Below are 20,793 nucleotides of genomic sequence, written 5' to 3' on the forward strand. Positions count from 1 at the left end.
TCTTCTTCTTCTTCTTCTTCTTCTTCTTCTTCTTCTTCTTTTAATTTTTTAATGTTTGTTTATTTTCGAGAGAGAGAAACAGAGTGTGGGTGGGGGAGGGGCAGAGAGAGAGGGAGACACAGAATCTGAAGCAGGCTCCAGGCTCTGAGCTGTCAGCACAGAGCCCAATGTGGGGCTCAAACTCATGAGCCGTGATATCATGACTTGAGCCAAAGTCAGACGCTTAACTGACTGAACCACCCAGGCACTCCTGGATTTCTTCTTAGTAGAAATATAGGAGAGATAATTGAGTGGAACGCAGTTATGGGGAGGGGTGGAGCTATGTGGTAGGAAAATCAGTAAAAATGTGCTTTTGTATTTGTAATGCATAGAATTACAAAACGTGCAAATAGATTAGGGGTTTTATAGCTTTTTAAAAATGCTGAATAATGTTATTGAGCAGATAAACTGCTGAACAGATGTTAAGTAGCTGTTTGTGATGACCCCCTTGGTTCCCCTTGTAAGGTAAGAACATCAAATCAATGATGTAATACAAAAGCCACAAAAAGAAAATTCTTCAAAATTTCCAGCTTCTAGGCCTTTTGAAAAATATTTTAAAAGGGGAAAATCTGTAGTCTTTATAGCCTGTTAATGGGAAGTTCCCTTTATGAACTTTCAGCATAATGGCTTACATTTTGTAAAACAGTACAGCATAATTCAGGTCTTATTTTGGGCTTTTTAACACTGAAAAGTAGAAAGGGCAAATTTTCCCTGGATCAGAAAACTTACCTTAGGGGTGTACAAAGATCAATTGCCAACTCTTAGGGTAGTATCCAATTTAGAAGTGTGGTGCAGAGGCACTAGCTTGAAAATTCCGAATTCTTGTGTACGTAACAAAATAGTTATGTATAATAGCCCAATATACAAAGTAGGGAAACACTGTGTTCACTAAAAATGTGTTGCTGATTTGAAGTGACAAATGTACTGCAAACTTGAATTAGATATCAGGAAGGCACAAAGAAAAATCTCTTTAAAGAGACACTAGCCTAACAAATTCTGGAAATTGCATAGTGTAGCATTGCAATATGTTTAAAAAAATATATATATATACACACACACACACACATATATATATACATATACATATATATGTATATATATGTGTATATATGTGTATATATATACACATACACATATATACATATATACACATATATATACATATATACACATATATACATATGTGTATATATGTATATATATATGTGTATATATGTGTATATATGTGTACATATATATATGTATGTATATATGTGTATATATGTGTATATATATACATATATATGTATATGTGTATATATGTGTATATATGTATATATATGTGTGTATATGTATATATATGTGTATATATGTGTGTGTGTATATATATATATTTTAAAACATATTGCAATGCTACACTATGCAATTTCCAGAATTTGTTATGTATATATATATATATATATATGTATATATATATGTGTGTGTATATATGTGTGTGTATATATATATTTTAAAACATATATACATATGTATATATATGTGTATATATGTGTGTATGTATATACATATACATACATATACATATGTTTTTTTAAAATATGAAATTTATTGTCAAATTGGTTTCCATACAACACCCAGTGCTCATCCCAACAGTTGCCCTCCTCAGTGCCCATTACCCACCCTCCCCTCCCTCCCACCCCCAATCAACCCTCAGTTTATTCTCAGTTTTTAAGAGTCTCTTATGGTTTGGCTCCCTCCCTCTCTAACTGTTCTTTGTTTTCTTCCCCTCCCCCATGGTCTTCTGTTAAGTTTCTCAGGATCCACATAAGAGTGAAAACATATGGTATCTGTCTTTCTCCATATGACTTATTTCACTTAGCATAACACTCTCCAGTTCCATCCACGTTGCTACAAAAGGCCATATTTCATTCTTTCTCATTGCCATGTAGTATTCCATTGTGTATATAAACCACAATTTCTTTATTCATCAGTTGATGGACATTTAGGCTCTTTCCATAATTTGGCTATTGTTGAGAGTGCTGCTGTAAACATTGGGGTACAAGTGCCCCTATGCATCAGCACTCCTGTATCCCTTGGGTAAATTCCTAGCAGTGCTCTTGCTGGGTATAGGGTAGGTCTATTTTTAATTTTTTGAGGAACCTCCACACTGTTTTCCAGAGCGGATGCACCAGTTTGCATTCCCACCAAAGTGCAAGAGAGTTCCTGTTTCTCTACATCCTCTCCAGCATCTATAGTCTCCTGATTTGTTCATTTTAGCCACTCTGACTGGCGTGAGGTGATATCTCAGTGTGGTTTTTGTTTTAAAATATATTAAAACAACCCAAATCATAAGCTAAACTTTGCTTGGTTTTGCAGATGAGATTTACCATGAATGCTTCTGAAATCTTGCAATATTTGCAATATTTGCACCGTAAACTTTCCATACTTTTGGAATTGTCTAAAATTTGTGCTTTGGACAAATATAAGACACTCATATACCTACATTCAATTGGGTGCTTCTAACAAAATCCAGTATTGGCAAGATCCGCTTCCCCATTGTCTCCATGTGCCTCACTGTGTCTTCTTTGGTCAGCAGACCGAAGGGAGTTTTATGTTCTAAAAATTGTAACAGTAAACTTTTATACTATTTTTCCAGACTTTCATTTCAAAAATGCTTTCTTTAGCAAGCTATATACAGATATCTCAACGTTAATAGATATGAAATCTTTAGTGTAGAAACTAGTACCATCCCTAGACCACATGCATAACAATGAAAGATCTATGAGGAGAAAGGCAGAGGAGACATTGCCCTTTCGCGACTATCATTTATTCATTTTGTTGTGTTTCCTGATTGAGAGATCTAAGAGACAGCCTATAACAATTCATCTCTCTCTGCAGAGTGTTTTCCCTGACTTGTGAAAAAATGTTGTCATAAATGTGTCTGATTCTTGTCTTGTTTCTCCCAGGTATTATTCAAGTGTGCAAATCCCACTGATTTTGAATGTGGCTTGAAGTTGAGATAAGCCTCGGAGGATAGAGTGCCAGATAAAACACAAATCCTTAATTATGTGGGTAGAGCTGAAGGAATAAATTTAACCTGGTCATGAATTCTGCCCACAAATCTGAGACTTCTACTCCATGTGAATATTTTCTTCATTTTTGAAAGTTTCAACTAGAATTACTGAATACCATTTAACTGTAAAACTCTTCAGGAGATCTAAGCTCTTGGCTAATTACATAAGAATGGAACAAATATCAGTACAAAAGCAGATAATCCAAGTGATTTAAAGTTGTCATTGGCTATATTTTTTATTTTGCATAATACTTTTGTCGGAGAATTTCTTTCTACATTTGCTAACTGATAAGAACAAAAACTTGTATTCTTTAAGTGCTTTATGTTTAGGCACTTTATGTTTAGTGCTATAGGGGTGAGATGGTTGGAGTGAGGGAGGCAGGCATTCTAGAATTGCATTGGTCTTGGGGGAGTCTGAATCCCAGGTATTGTTAACTAATCCACAAGGAAGACTGGAAGGAGTTAATAATTACCCAACAAACATTTTTTGGGGTCTAGCACTACTATATGCTAGGCCTTGTGATGAATAAGATTTGCTGAAGAATGCACAGTTCCTGCCTTAGAACAGCATTGAAGGATAATAATATAAGTCCATGTGATTTACCTGTAAATGTAGGCAGCTTCCTACTTGATAGTTTTTCCAAAAATTTTCCATCTTCTTTGTTTTTGAACCCAAGAGTCAAGAGGTATTGTTGGGGAGGAAAAGATGACCAGTCAACTGTCTGAGGCAACATGTGGACTCCTTGAAGATCTGAAATACAATAGGAAATGAACTAAAGGCTTTGATATCAAAGGGTATTTTCCCCCTAAATTTCAGGAATTGTACTTGGAAGGCATTATAAATACAAATATTTAAGGCACAGTAGAAGTGTATGCATCAAAATGTCAAATGCACGATATATCAAAATTTTATTATGGTATGTATTTCATTATTTATGCTTTTTAAAAAATATAAACATACATAGAGCATAGTAGTAAAATATGGTTCGATTACATGGATCTCCTTCCATTCAAAATAATAGAAAGTTCAGGACAAGCTTGCAGGCTTAATATTTTTCTGTGTGCTCTTTTCAAGAGAATTTGATTTTTCTGTTCATAGTTTAAGATTTAAAGAAATAACGTTATATGAAAGGAAAGAGAAAAATTGCCAAGTGAGAATTAAAATATAAGACTAATTAATTTAGTTACCATCCCTCCTGTAGTTGAAGAAAATTTGAAATGACAAATATACTGATTTTTGTAATTAGACTGGGAAATAATTCAAGTGTCATGAAAATGGTTGCAAAACAAACTCATATACTTAATGACCATGAGAACTAATATTTACTGAGTACTTATTTTCTGCCTTCCCTTGTTCTAAGTACTTTGTGCACATTGTCTTTTTAAATCCTCATGATAGCCTCACAAAATTGGTGCTATTGTCCCCATTTTGTGAACAGAAAGTTGAGGGACACAGATAGGATGTGACTTACACAAGAACACAGCCTGTAAGTGGACAAAGCGGGATTCATCCTTGGCAGTCTCACTGCAGAGACCGTGGACCTAACCCCTGCACTCTGCTTTAGGCTTGCGTGGCTCTGGACTACTTTTGAGATACGGACAAATGTCAACTATGGGGTCTTGGTGGCCAGATTCACTTAAATCATTTCCATTCTGAGTGATAACGCTTTGGTTAATTGTGATAGACTTCACAAATGAAGGATGATGAACAGAGGGTTTAATGAGCTCTCCTGACTTAACACTGCCAGAAAGGGAAAATGATGCAATTCCAAATCTCCTTCAGTTATGATTTGGTTAAAGGTCAGTTTTTAATGTAGAATCAGAACTGAAATGGTAATGATTCAAATACAGCCTTCATCATTTATCTGTAATATGCCTTTAAAAAATAATAGATACAGAAACGATGAATGTTTTTATCCACCCTCTCTGGCATACTCCATTCCTATTTTTAGCTGCAGAACCCTTTGTTCAAACTAAAATTTACTGAGAAGCCCAGTATACATATATGTTTTAAATATAATTTATTGTCAAGTTGGCTAACATACAGTGTGTAAAGTGTGCTCTTGGTTTGGGGAGTAGATTCCCATGATTCATCACTTACCCACAACACCCAGCGCTCATCCCAACAAGTGCCCTCCTCAATGCCCATCACGCCTCTTCTTCTCTACCCTCCCCCGCCATCAACCCTCAGTTTGTTCTCTGTATTTAAGAGTCCCTTATGGTTTGCCTCCCTCCCTCTCTGTAACTATTTTTTTTCCTCTTCCCTTCCCCCATGGTCTTCTGTTAAGTTTCTCAAGTTTCACACATGAGTGAAAACATATGATATCTGTCTTTCTCTGACTGACTGCACTTTGCATAATACTCTCCAGTTCCATCCACGTTGCTGCAAATGGCAGGATTTCATTCTTTCTCATTGCCAAGTAGTATTCTATTGTGTATATAAACCACATCTTTATCCATTCATCGGTTGATGGACATTTAGGTTCTTTCCATAATTTGGCTTTGTTGAAACATTTGTATGAACATTGGGGTATATGTGCCCCTATGAATCAGAACTCCTGTATCCTTTGAGGACCCCAACATTTAAAGTTGATAAAAGTAGAGCTGTTCTGTTTGGAGCCTGGAACACCAACTACCCACCCACATGACCGTAACCCGTTCTACACCCTACATGCAATAGTCACCTTAAACCCTTCCACAGACCAACAATTTTTCAAAGCTCTTTGACACATTTTGGTTAATCAAATAAAGCATGGCTGTCAAACAGAGAGTTAACATGTATGCTTATTGAAAAAACCAAAATATCACAAAATATCTTTTAAACACAAACACAGAACAAAATATATTAGACATGTTTTAGTCTTTCTTTGGTGACTCAAGATCAGGTAATCCCTTGATGTTACTGAGAGCCAACATTTATCTGGCACTTCTGTGCTATACACTTTTCCAGGATTATCCTTTTCACTCAACAACTGTGTAGGTGGGCCTATTATGATGCTCACCTTGCAGATGGCAAAACCAAAGCTTCACGAAGAGTTTGCAAACTTGCCTAGGATCACACAGGGAGCAAATGGAGCCACCAGAATTGAAAGTCAGGCAGCTGGACATCAAAACTTAACTCTTAAAACTATCCCCATGACAACTGAGCCATGACAATAATCATTATTCTAAAAATCAATGGGAAGCGTGTTATAGAAGCACGGCAATGCCAATAAATAGATGGTTTTAATAGACATGATTCTAGATAGGACATTTCCTACTCTATCTAGAAAAGTACACAGCAAGCACAGAGTTCTCAGAACTAATAGAGTAACTTTTAGGTGCTTTAACATGCAGATTTAACACGACTCTTTAGTTGGTGTTTGAATCACAAACTGCTTCTTTTTTAAAGACTGTCTCATTTCTCTAAGCAAGGTAAAAATTGTGATTTTTGCATTTAAACTTCAAAGGTGCAGGAAGTCTCCTTGCTTTTGAAATCTTCTGTAGATAACCACAGGCACATCTTCTGCTTCCAGCCTAATACTGTCTAGTTGTATATAGTGAGGGAAGAGTTCACCAGTTTGGCTGAAGTGGCCAAGAACCTGATCATGTAGAAAGGCAACTAAGTAAAAACAAAAAGGACACTAACTCACCCTTCTGATATATGATCATCATATTTAAAAAAAATTTTTTAACACTTATATACTTTTGGGAGACAGAGAGAGACAGAGCAAAAGTGGGAGAGGAACAGAGAAGGAGACACAGAATCTGAAGCAGGCTCCAGGCTCCCAGCTGTCAGCACAGAGCCTGATGCAGGGCTTGAACTCACTAACCATGAGATCATGACCTGAGCTGAAGTTGGATGCTTAACCAGCTGAGCCACCTCGGTGTCCCTCACGTTTATTTCGATTGTGGTCATCATTTAGCATTCTATAAGATGCCTAAATTTATAAACTGTCAGCATTTTCAGGAATTAGCATACTCTGGAGATCAAGGCCAGAAGGTATGTGATCTTTGGCTACAGTTTGCTCTTTAACTTGGTTTTGCTCCCTGACTTACAAGGCCTGAGGCCTTCAGGCCATGCTGGGGATGATGTTGGGGGCTGTTCCATGGAGACGTCCTTGGCTTCTTGGGTACCTTTGGAGGGCAAGAGGCCCCCTGAATACGTGTGGATAGGCTTTATGTCTGCTCTGACCTCCACACAAACCCAGAGTGTATCTAGACATAGAAGCTTCTGGATCCCAGAGCTGAAACTTCCTGTCAGCACCTGCTTCCAGCTCAGAGGGGGTTCCTGGCAGGACACCTTTAAAGCTTTAAGGCCTACATTGATAGAAATGATAGGAGGCTCCAGAGTGCCAAAGTTCAGAAGTGATTAGGGTATGCTGTGCATGGGCTGTTGGCAGTAGGCTTGCAAGAGGCATCTTGAGATTTGTCATTTTCTGGTGCAGCTCTATTGCCAGAAGCAGCCAGATGTTTGAGGGCTCAATTACCTAAATAAATGGGGAGTTTGAAATGTTGACCTCTACTTGCTCTTAAATATTTGGTGGATAAAGAGAAGAATGGCACTGATAGTGGCAGTGATTAGATTGACTAGTGAAACTAATGTTAGCAATATAGCTAATTTATCATAAAATATGCTTGCAAAAATAAAAGTATCTTCTGTTCCTTTCAATCCCCTGTTTTATCTCATGTGTTCCATCTATTATGAACTTCTAGTTGAAGTTTTAAGACATGAGAGGCCCCTACATTCAAACTGTTAAATTTAGAAAAAAAAATTTTTTTAAAGTATCATTCTTATTCCATTTGTATGCAGAGTAAATTGCAGTTGTATGAACATTTAGCCTAGCAGGTGGTCTATGACCCAAAATGACGACATACTTACCAGATGTTGAATCTTATGTAACATTAATTTGAGTGCTAATTGTTCTCAATTTTATGCTCATAAACCTCTACCTACGTCCGAAAAGCCCTGTGCCCCTGATGGATATGAAAGTTAACCAGATTGTATTGTTCTTTGGTAGGAAAGTTGAACTGATTAAAAATGTTCACTTTGCTTCTGTCATTCCAGAAGAAAACACGAGAAATAAATCCGTTAATGCATTCTTTTACAATTTATCACAATTAGAGGTGAAATTTAGATGAGTATGACCAAATTTATTATTAAAAAATCAGTTTTTCAGGTATGATGCAGTTCCAAATTTTTACCATTAGGAAAGTGAATGCTTTAAGAAAGAATATCAAACATAGTTTATGCAGATTAAGTTTCTTGCAAAAACAAAATCTTTCAATTCTTTTTGAAAGATGTCTAACCTCAGCAAAAGAGGATAAAGTTTGCCCTTTATCAAGAACCTTTTATTGTACCACAGAAGGCTGGTCTTCAGTGTTATTCATGTTTTCAGGTCTTCAAGTTATTCATGCAGTTTGACCTTCTGTACTGTTTCCCTCCTCCTTCTTCTCCAAGTCACCTTCCTGGAGGTCAGTGACAGTTTCTTCTCTTTCTACCTGTCTCTGTCTGTCTGTCTGTCTCTGTTTCCTCCTCTCTCCTACACACACACACACACACACACACACACCCCTCCTGATTGCTCTTTCTCCCTTGCTCTTCCTGCCTTCTCATTCAGTGGTCTTCCAAGCTGTCCTTGGATCACTGATAAGTTCTTCATACGTACAGTCTTGGCGGCAGGGGGCTGGTCTCTATTCTGGTGGCTTTAGCGATTACTGCTAAACAAAACATTAGGGACGGAAAGTATAGTCTTACCTGAAAGTCTCCACCCAATTCAAACACAGCGTTTCCAAATGCCTCCTGGGACATTGCTATTTGCTCATCCTTATAGAAATTACCACCAACAATGCAGCAAATACATTCTTCAAAAGTGATTTTTATAATCACCACGACTTCCTTCTTCCCTGCTTTTCACCAACGTGTTAAAAGGATAACTATTACTAACCCAATTATTTGGGTTTAAAATCTGGAAGCTATCGTTGACTTTTCTTTCCTCTTATTCCCTGACATTTAGTGAGTCTCAAAACTAATTGAATTTGGCCATTGTAATACATCTCATATTAACTCCTTTCTTAGCATAACCATTGCTACCGCTCTGGTCAGATTTATGATCATAACATCTGGATTACAGAAAACGTTTCCCAACCAACGTCACTGCCACCAGTATCATTTCATGCCAATATATCTCCACACCAGCACCCAATGAATATTTCTGGAACATCGCCTTTGTGGTTGTCACATCCTTCCTCAGGAACTTCAGTGACTTCTTTCCTGGTATTCAAGCCTCTCAACTGTGTGCATCTGTTTCACAATCTGTACCTAATTCCTACATTTTTTCCAGTATAAACCTTAATCATCAGCTCTGCTGATTTCACTAACTTGTACCAGCCTGTGCTTTTCCTGCTTCTGAACTTCTCTTTGTTCAGAAAAGTTCTTTCCATCAAGAAACACTTACATATTCTCTCTCATATTGTAAATGACTATCCTTCCAGATGTACCTAATTTAAGTCCCACCCTGTCCATGAAGAGTCTCCTGAATATTTCAGTATCCCCCTTCAAACTCTTAAAGAAATCTATACTATTCACTCTAGAGTCTCTTAAGGTTTCATTGGGTGGGGGGGTATGTCTTATCTCTTTAACAGGTTTTAATCCTCTTGAGAATGACATCTTAAAGTTATGTTCATGCCCCAAGCATCTAGTGGGTGTCCATCAATATTTGAATCTAAAAACAAACTTTTCCAAATCCTGAATTTTTAATGGTAAAAAAGAAAACTTCAGAAAAAATCTTTTTCAAAAAAAATAACTTCAAAAAGAACAAATAAAATGTTCAGAGCTTCTGAGATATGACTTATTTCTTTGTCACAGCCTTTGTTCTTTATTTTAGCTAAACCTTAAGTGGTTTCTGTTCAATGTACGAAGGATGAGTGAAGTAAGATAACCAGCATCAAATAATCCAATGAAATAGATGCTAAAATGAACAAACCAGCTTTTCCTGGATGGAAAAATTAGTTTCATATTCAGGTTGTACCCTGGCTGCAGCTTGTTCTCAGGGAAATATGAAGTCATAGCTACAGAAGAGGACTGGATTAATAGAGAGAGTCTGACTTAGTGAAACTGTCAGAACCACCAGAAAAGCATCTGTGCAAACATGAAATACTGATTGTAGATCAGCAGACTCATCTATATATATGAGGGATAGCTTTATCTGTTATGAAGCTAAATATGCATAAAATAAAATTTAAACTCTCTGGAAGTAAAGTACAAAACATAGATGGTGCCATCATCATCAGTATTTTCTGTTGGACACCTCATCAGAATCACAGCCAACGGATTGTGAATGAACTTTTCAAAGCAAAAAAAAAAATTTTTTTTAAAGAAAAAGCTTAAGAAGTTTAAAAACTCTTTGAGAAATACGCAAATCTGTTAGTGTTCTATCACCACCTTTCTCTAAGTTTCATTTCCTTCTCTATTTTCTGGTGTCTATGTCATTTCTCTGCCCTTTGTCCATAACAAAATGTTCTGACATTTTGGGTTAGAGTGAAATCTCATTTCTAAAGGTCCCAATTGCTCAGTATGAGATGGGACCATGTCAGTTTTATATGACTTCTTTTTACTGATCAGTTTCAGAGTTTAACTTCTACAGTGCCTTCGTAATGCCAACACTTTGTCATTAGTTCTTTCCCAACCATTTTCTGAGTTTTATCTTGTACTCCTTTTAATGCCAATACTTCTATCTTGGAAGTTATCCACAAATTCACATCAGCAAGAAAATAGCAAAAGGCAGCAACTTTACAGCTAAGTTATCATTATTGCCCCCCATAAATAATAAAACAGTTTCTACTTTTAAAAACATAGCATATTGTGATTTTTGCATTCCATGTGTGAGAAAGCTATATATATAATGAATCTTTGTATAATAAATTACATTTTCCCATTGACCTTCATTATAATTTCAGAGTTCTAGATGTAAGTGGAAAAAATTGGTTTCCATTCCTAAGATTCTTAATTCTCACTTCAGACTTCTGGTCTACTTCTCCAAAACCAATCTTTGTATTTTTAAGTTTCTTCTCATAACCCATATATACACTTAGAGAAATAAATAATTCCACAGGGTTTTTATGTATAGTTCATTTCTATTTCACTTGAAATTCATGTTGATTCCAAAGTTTTATGTTCAATCTGCTGTATTGTATTTTGGGGAAGTTCCTTAATTCCATCCCCACCAAAGTAGATTTGAGACAATACAAATATTAAAGATACTGCTATCCTATCAATATTTACTAGACTCATGATCAGTGAAATAATACAATGTTGTTATAATTCCCATAAACAGCTATATTTTTGCTCTATATGAGAATTGGAATGGCCATTGGTTGGTTGGTTACCTACTATGCATTCCCTCCTCCTCTTTTTTTTTCCCCCCTTGGAGAATTCCCTCAATCTCTACTTGCTCTAAAAGTGTGACCTAACTGATGCAGACCAGTTAATCCATGACATTACTCTGAGCTCAGTTTTGGTTCAATTATAAGCATAAGTGCAATTTGGGCTAATGAGAAAGAGCAAGTCTCAAGAATTGTGTGGAAGAGGAACTCACTGTTCTTCAGAACAGTGTGATTTGAGATCTCTAATGACATTTGAGCATTTTGCTATTACTCAAGATCTTAGCATTTGAAAGTATGGTACAGGAAGTGGGATAGCAGGCAGAACTTGAGAATAAAGCTGACTGCAGAAAACAGAGCAGTGAATGAGCTGTTGGATTAAGCTGTATTTAAAGGCAGTGCCACCTGTGGGTCTTTCAATAATACAAATCAATTGTTCCATGCCTCCCTCTCCTCCTTTAAAATTTAAATATAATGAAGTCAGTTTGAGCTGTGATTCCTACCACTTGAAACCAAAGATTTCTGATATAGGGATTTAACTAGTAGTTTGTACATTTCTAAATACTATGGAATCCTTAAAATATTATAGCTGAGATGCAAGACAGTCATAAATTCTTCAAGTTAGCTATCTGGGAAGAATATTTTCCTTATTTAAGACACAACAGTTTGAGGATTAGGAATTAATTTTTACAGCTACTACAAAGATACAAAATTGAATGCATCTTGGTGATGCCATTATTATGATAATATTATTATGACATTATTACCAATAATTGAACTTAAATGTATATTAGCATAATTTGTCTTGATCTATATCATAATTATTACTTTTTCATTTTTGGTTAGATTCTACATCTTATAGAAAGTGACTTTTGGGTAGTTAACCAAGAATGCATAATAAAGTCTTACATAATCTGAAAACCTCAATTTCCCTTATTATCTGGATTGGTAATCTATGTATTTGTTTGTTTATATCCCAAGGTAGAAGTGTAATGACTTGCCTTACATAAATACATACGACATAAGAAAAAGTGTAAAAGAATGCTTGAGGAAAACACATCAAAAGGAAAAGTAAGAGATGGATGATAAAGCCGCGAGATTAATACACAAAGTGTGTTTTATAAATTTTTATATATTTGTTAGAATTAAACAGGATCAGCTATCTCATTCACAATATTCCTAGAGATTAACACTGGAAAGGAACTACTTATCTGTTTATTAGGGAATAAATTTGAGGAGAGTATTTGGAGAGCTTAGAGTAGGAAAGAGACTTGGAGAGAAGCTGCCATATAAGTGTGTGTGTGTGTGTGTGTGTGTGCACACGCGCACGTATGTGTGTGTGTGTGTATGCGTTTTGCTGAGCATTATGGATACAGTACCTGTAATACCTGCTTCCTGCCATGTATCCCATTCCAAGAGCTCCATCTTGCCCTAACTCATTGGTTTTTCTTGAGAAGCTGCAGTAAAAATTTACATTACTTGCACTTATTTTTGGATTATTAAATGGTTTTTCTTTAAATGCCATTCTGTCTGTCTTCGATCAGATCCTATAAGAAAATATACTATGGAGGATATATTATATAGTTCCAGAGAAGTCCAGGAAAAATGCAATCGTGAAAGGTAACAGTAGATGATGGAGACCAGAAGCAAACAGTGCCGTAACCTGCTACTGCAAAGGACAAGTGACCTGTTTGTTGAGAAGACAGAGTAGTGCCAGAAAACCACATTTCCCATTGGAAAGACCAACATTTTCATATTTTAAGAACAGAGACTTTAGCTCTGTATATGGGGGAGTTACATACTTTGGGAATGATTCTCTGTTTCTAACAAGAATTCTGTGGTACAAATACAAGATGATTTATCATCTTTATAACCAACCCGGTCGTAACACTTTCATAATAATACTGGGGATATAAGCTCTTTAATTCTATAACCTTTTCCATTTGAGAAAGTGGATTACAGAGAGGAAAATAGTCTTATCTTGAAAACTCATGATCATGATAAAATTATAATATTTTAAAGAAAAAAGAATAAAATGAGGAATTTTTTATTTCCTATTTTAGAAAGCATAAGAATGTATTATCCTTACTGGTAAATGATGACTGAACAAGAACAGGGTTATAAATTTCAGTAAAAAGCAATTCTTAAAGGTCTATTTTAAAACAATATATTATTCGTCTGAACATACATATTTACTCTTGGGAGTTAAATTGCAATGGAAAGACAAAATATGACTCTATCCACCTCAGTGTTAAAGTAATTGATATCTGATCCAGAAAACTTTTCTATTAAACATTACTAAGCACAGATCCATTACTGAATATTTATTTATTTAGCAAATAAATCTTGATATTTTCATCAAGAGGAGACAGGATATGCTTATTGTATTACTTTATTATTATTAAAATACAACCATGCAAGAATAAGAACTATACAAAATTGCATTATTTCACTGGAATATATGAGTAAAAATCTCAAGCAAAATCTTTATAAATGAAAACATAATAATTCTGGGGCTGATGAATTATTATTTGTTTTATATACCCTGACTACTCTGCATGAATCAAACTGGATTTTTCCTTAAATAAGAAAAATGGATAGCTACACTGTTAAAAATTCAGTAATTTTTTCTCCGTAAAACATAATACAATACAGCTCTATTACAATAAGGATTTAAGATTTTCGCGGGTCTTACCATATTCCCCAAATAGCAAAAGATGCACAGTAAGTTCCCGAGGATATGTAAACCTGGTTGTCCCAAAAGGCAGATTTTAATTTTAACCTTCCTTCATCAGTCTTGTAGAAGTTATAAAGGGCAATATAGTTTAGTACCTGCCACTGAGGGTGAAGGGTTTTTTTCTCATAATAAATCACTAATTTAGTCGGTCTATACAATAAAAAGATTCAAAATATTTATACCTATTTGCATTTCAAAATGGATTTATTTTTATAGCTTTTCTCTTTCCATCTGTTTCTCATGTGGGAATCCCTGACATGGGTTACTATGAACTGGGGGCTAGCTAGAGAAAAATGCACTGCCTGGGGAATCTTTATTGTGAAAACCCTTCCCGCTCATTACCGCCACCTCTGCCAGCTATTGCTGGGCTCATTGCACTGTCACGTGACCAAGGAGTAATGAACTCAATACTATCAGGTTTGATGAAGGTGACCTGGAGTTGGGCAGAGTTTCTGAACTGGGGGTTTGTCTGCCAGCCCCTGCTGGGAGAGTTAAATGTGTTAGTCTCCAAGTTTTAATGACAATAACTATTTATCCAGCAAAACTTTGATAGGTAAACTCCTCATCCAAGATCTTCAAGGTATAGATTTTATGACCTTCATCTGTTGATTGTTTATTTAGTTGACCTCTGTAATTTAGAAATTCTTACTTATAACCTAAATTTCTCTTGCTGCAATGAAAACTATATAATTGTGTTCTATCTTCCATAGGGCCCAGTGAGTCTCCTGAAATGTGATCTTTCTGTGGGTGGGTACAAACATGTGTGTATGACAGCATTCACCTGTAGTTGTCCAGGGAAGGATGAGTGAGTGTGAGATAGGAAACAATGTGTACAAACAATGTGTTTCTGAGGGTAGAGTTGATTGCAAATGAGGGAGTGTTTATTCAGTCACTGAGTTCACATGAATTTATTGTGTGCATTACAGATGGACTAAGAAGCTACTACCTGTTATGATGTAAGGCACTGTATTAGAGTAAAGCTTCCTAATGTAACAACAACAAAAACACCCAACACAGGGGCGCCTGGGTGGCTCAGTTGGTTAAGCGGCCGACTTCAGGTGAGGTCATGATCTCGCGGTCCGTGAGTTCGAGCCCCACATTGGGCTCTGTGCTGACAGCTCAGAGCCTGGAGCCTGTTTCGGATTCTGTGTCTCCCTCTCTCTGACCCTCCCCCGTTCATGCTCTGTCTCTCCCTGTCTCAAAAATAAATAAACGTTAAAAAAAAAAATTAAAAAAAAAAACACCCAACACAAAAGCCTCCAAATCTCAGTGATCTAAAGCAATAGAATTTTGGTTTTTGCTCATGTGGGTATTCAGTGGATGACCTTCCACTAGGTAATTCAGGGAATTCAAGCTTCTTTTGTCTGTGGCTTCTTCAGTTCCATGGTCCTATCCACTCAGTAGCCAGGGAAAGAGAGTTCTGCATGTAGGCTTTTACAGGCCAGGCCTGGAAGTGGCCCACATCTTTTCTGCCCACATTCTATTGGTCATTGTTCAGTCACAAGCCTCACCTAATTGTAAGGGAGGTTGGAAATGTATTCTAGTTGCATATATGGGGAGAAAATAGTTTGGTAAACAACTAGCTAGTCTTCCCACTTTCAGTGCACTTTCCAAACTGCTCCCTTGTCTGTTTTCTCCTCCATCATGATTTTAATTAGAGTCAGCCTTCCATTCTACCATTAGAGCTTAGGTTTTAGTTGAAAACATTCTATAAAAGAGTGGAAAAATACAGTCCAATATTCGCCCTGAATTACAAATTACTAAAATCAGATCCCTTCTTAGAAACAGGTATATTCTAGCACTCCCTAGAATTGTGTCTGGAATATATGTGTCCAATAAATGTCTGATGACTAAGTGAATAGATGACAAACCACCCATCTCTATTGTTGATCCTGAGGATCTTGGGATTCTGGAGCATAAAGGGAGAAGAGAAATAGAAAAATAGCATAGCAAGTTGGAGAGAGGGTTAAAATTACTTTCAGTCTTTAGTGGAGTAAAGGGGATTTCTTGAGTAAGACCCAGAAGGTGACTTGGTTTACAAGCCAGCATTCTGGCAGGGAAAGGGAATCTCAGAGAATGGCTGTAGGTTGGGCCAAGTTATGTGGTGAGGGTGGTTGGTGTACATATAAAGAAGCATCTACACCAAAAGGCAGCATGGGGACCTCATATACGTATCCTTTGATCACCTAATGTGTTACATAAATGAACCCATCTGGTCCTGCTCAAACCAACAGAGATTATCTGAAGTTGAATTAGCCATGTAATCAGCAACTGTACCAACCTGCACCAAACTTTGAAAAAAGAAACTTTCCTCACATGCCTACTGACCTCTTTGGATATTGGATATGTCTGAGCTATGTGAAAGTTGAAACCAGACCAGGGGGAGAAGAAAATCCCATGGGAAGGGGAAGGAAGCTGGTGAATTTGATTTAATAGTTACTGAAGAAAGACTAAATTTTAGAAATGATTGAATGAGACTGACTCCTTTGCAATGGGATAGAATATATTATTGGCTCTGGACAGACAAACAATGAATATGTGTAGGGAAAAAAAAGCCTCATGTCTGCACACATCTGCTTTATGATTGTCCAGTCATACTGCTGTATGGCTATTTGTTGAGATAAATAACTGAATACATTTTTGGCAGAATAAAAGTTTCTTACATTCCATCTACAAGGCAGATAAAAGGAAAATCCTGGTTTTGGAGAAGTGCCAATAAAACAAAATAGCTACTCTCTTAGTGTGACTCTCTTTCTAGCTACTACCTTTGGCTACGGATGCCTGCCCTAATCACTTAGTACCACCTGTAAGATACTAAAGATAACATTTGACCTTTCCTATTCCTATGCGTTGTGTCCTCATTCACCTTAGAAGCCAGACCACTAAGGCTGTGCATATACAGTTAATAACGATGGTTTCACTGTCATTCCAGCAATGACTTTGGGGGAAGATCCTTTACTGATGATTTGTAACAGAGACAAGTAATGTCATCAGTGCAATACCCTTCCTTGTTCGCCCAAGGTACAGGTTCTACAGAGCAAAGAACGTACCCAATCCCAATGAAATTTAAAATTCTAGACTGCCTTCTCTACCTCCAGAAGCTGTCTTTCCTCTCTAGTTTCTTATATAGCACTGTCATACTCCAGCAATTAGTAATTATAAAATAATAGAAACAATCATTAGTAACTTATAATTACCATCTTTTCCAAAGTATAAGATCCTTTAGTATGAATCTCTTGCCAATAGATCACAATTCATCTTGATAACAGGTTGATGGAGTTATATGAGACATGAATCTGGATTATTAATGGTATTATTGTTTTTAAGCTCTCAGTGACAACAGTGCTTCCTAAGTGCTTATTAATCTTCATGACTTCTCTGTGAAGTAGGTTAAATATAACTAAATTCATTCTACCAGTAGAGCAGTTGTCATACAGGTGATCTTCAATGAATTTCTCTTCATTACCAATAGATCCAAGAATAGAAATGGAAATAGCTGAATCCGATTCATTTTCCATGACACTAGATTGACATGACTCTTGTGTGCTATTAAAGCCACTCCTCCCAAAACTCTTAACGTATCCATAACAAAATAATAAATGATTTATAACAATTAGCAGAAAATGTGAGTTCTGAAACATTTTTATTTACTTCCTTACAAAATGCTCACACTAAGTAAATCAGCATTGATGGTCATTATAGCATGCACTGTATTTTCTTCTCTTCCTTTTCCTTGCCCTCAAATTCTCATTGTTCTTTAGAGATTCACTATTCAATCATCACTAGTTAGATTTACTTAATATCTTTCCTCCAAAGAGTTTGAGGCACTGTGGAAAAAACAAGGACTATATAGAACCTAAATTTAATGCTTCTATCACACCTCTGCTCCTATCAGATGGCAATGGTATAGCTCAATGGCAAGGACATGGGTTCAAATCAAAGGCCTGCCACCAGTGATTTGCTGTGCATCTTTGGAAAAGCTATTTGTTTTATCTGGTTGTTCTCTTATTTCTAAGTAAGAATCATCTTACTCCATAAGATTTGGGAATAACAAGAGATAAAAAACGTAGAATGCCTGACATCTTAAAAGTGATCACTAACAGAGTGCATTACTAATCATATAAGTCAGTGACTTGGCCCCAAAGCCATGAAAAAAAGGAACTGAAAGGCCCTTAATACGAAGATGAGATATTAGGTATGTGCATTTAGAGATTTCGCTCAACATGGTAGTTGTTGAGTGACTCTTAATTTTGTACAAGAAAATCTTTGTCTTAATTCAGAATAATAGCTAGCACATAATAGATACTAAAAAGTATTTTGAATGAATTAATAAAAGCAAGTGGCTTCCAAAGACAAAATGAGGAAAAAAGGATAACACTAATGTTGTGTCCTCTACGTACACTTGACCATCCAGATCTCATTGGGATATCAGTGATCCAAGAACATAAGGAAAGAGGGAGGTTTGAAGTGTGACAGAGATGGAAGGAGAGTAGAAATAGCACTGGAAAAAAATCCATCTTTAGGAAAATACTATAGTCATCCAGTTTACTAATGAAGAGTATGGGGAAAGGTGGCATTTTATCACATGTTATTTTTTCATTTAAAAAAATCTTAGGGTGTCTCCTTTTCACGCATAGAATCATCATGGTACAAGGAATATTGTGCTAGACCCATAGGATTAGTTCTACTTAAAACCTTAAAATAACTTCCCATTTCAACTCATCAGATTAAAACAATGTCCTCCTAAACAATCCTAAAAGTTTTATGGAACCATAAAAGACGCCAAACAGCTGAAGCAATCTTGAAAAAGAAACACAAAACTGGAAGTATCACAATTCCAGATTTCAAGTTGTATTACAAAGCGGTAGTAATTAATACAGCAGGGTACTGGCATAGAAATAGACACATAGATCAATAGAATGGAATAGAAAATCCAGAAATAAACCCATAATTATATGGTCGGTTAATTTTTGACAAAGGAGAAATCAATATACAATGAGAAAAAGACAGTCTCTTCAACAAATGGTGTTGGGAAAACTGGACAGCCATATGCAAAAGGAATGACACTGGATCACTTTATTTTACCATACACAAAATTAAACTCAAAAGGGATTAAAGACCTAAATGTGAGACCTGAAACCACAAAAATCCTTCAAGAGAGCATAGGCTGGAATCTCTCTGACATCGGCTATAGCAGCTTTTTTCTAGATAGGTCTCCTGAAGCAAGGGAAATAAAAGTAAAAATAAACTACTGGAACTATGTAAAAATAAAATTTTCTGTACTGTAAAGGAAACAATTACAAAACTGAATGGCAACCTACTGAATGGGAGAAGATGTTTGCAAATGACGTATATGGTAAAAGGTTAGTGTCCAAAATATATAAAGAACTGATACAACTCAATACCCAGAAAACAAATATTCCGATAAAAAATGAACAGAAGACATGGACAGATATTTCTCCAAAGAAGACAAAAAGTGCCCAAGAGACACATGAAAAGATGCTCAACACCACTTATCACCAGGGGGAAATGCAAATCAGAACTACAATGAAGTATCACCTCAAACCTCTCAGAATGGTTAAAATAAAAAAATAGAAGAAACAACAAGCATTGGCAAGGATGTGGAGAAAGGAGAGCCCTCTTGCACTGTTGGTGGGAATGCAAACTGCTGCAGCCACTCTGGAAAACAGTATGGAGTTTCTTCAGAAAATTAAAAATATAAGTACTCTACAACCCAACAATAGCACTACTGGGTATTTATCCCCAAAATAAAAAGGGATACATGCACCCTGATGTTTATAGCAGCATTTTCTACAATAGCCAAATTATGGAAAGAGCCCAAGGGTTCGATGAATGGATACAGAATACAATGGAATATTACTTAGCCATAAAAAGAGTGAAATCTTACTTGTCACTTGCAATGACACTTACATTGCAACACTCACATTGTCATTTGCAACAGCATGGATGGAGCTAAACAGTATTATGCTAAGCGAAATAAGTCAGTCAGAGAAAGATAAATACCATATGATTTCACTCATATGTGAAATAGAAGAAACAAGACAAATGAGCAAAGGGGAAAAAAAGAGAGAGGCAAACCGAGAACAGACTCTTAACTATAGAGAACAAACTGCTGGTTACTGGAGGGGAGGTGAGTGGGAGAATGGGGTGGTGATGGGGATTAAAAAGTACACTTACCATGATGAAAAAAAAAATACAATAAAATGAAAAAAAACCCAAACCCACCACCAATAGCAATGTACTCCTAAAACTGAAACAATAAACAAACAAAGCAGAAATGACCCATTTTATTAATGGAAATAAACTAGCAGCTGACAACTTGAATATTACCTGTGTAGATGTATTCCACATATGCAGGATGAGTTTTTGTGAAAACCTCTCTTACTTTTTCTATTTTATCAGCTCTGATTTTTGTTGCAAATGGTGTATACATAACTGAGAAAGATTCTGCTCTGGTGATGGCTTCTTCAATCATGGCCTGAGAGAAAGCAAACAACCCATTTGGCATCAATAACAATATATGACTTTTTAAGAATGTAAAAAAATATAATTACCTTTATGGATGATTTAAAAATCTATATAC

At 36.2% G+C, this 20,793-nt stretch overlaps 1 protein-coding gene across 4 annotated transcripts in view; it reads right to left on the bottom strand.

Annotated features, from left to right (window-relative positions):
• SPATA16 (spermatogenesis associated 16) overlaps positions 1 to 20,793 on the bottom strand; it is a 245,119-nt gene that overhangs the window by 42,744 nt on the left and 181,582 nt on the right. For all 4 annotated transcript variants that reach the window (XM_058730511.1, XM_058730512.1, XM_058730513.1 and 1 more), the window contains exons 6-8: positions 20,541 to 20,688; positions 3,696 to 3,842; positions 2,522 to 2,634 (exon numbers count right to left, since the gene is read on the bottom strand). In XM_058730511.1, coding sequence (XP_058586494.1) covers positions 2,522 to 2,634; positions 3,696 to 3,842; positions 20,541 to 20,688 — 408 coding nt within the window. The remainder of the gene's footprint in view (positions 1 to 2,521; positions 2,635 to 3,695; positions 3,843 to 20,540; positions 20,689 to 20,793) is intronic.

This window comes from Neofelis nebulosa, chromosome 5 (genome assembly GCF_028018385.1).
Source record: "Neofelis nebulosa isolate mNeoNeb1 chromosome 5, mNeoNeb1.pri, whole genome shotgun sequence".
NCBI lineage: Eukaryota > Metazoa > Chordata > Mammalia > Carnivora > Felidae > Neofelis > Neofelis nebulosa.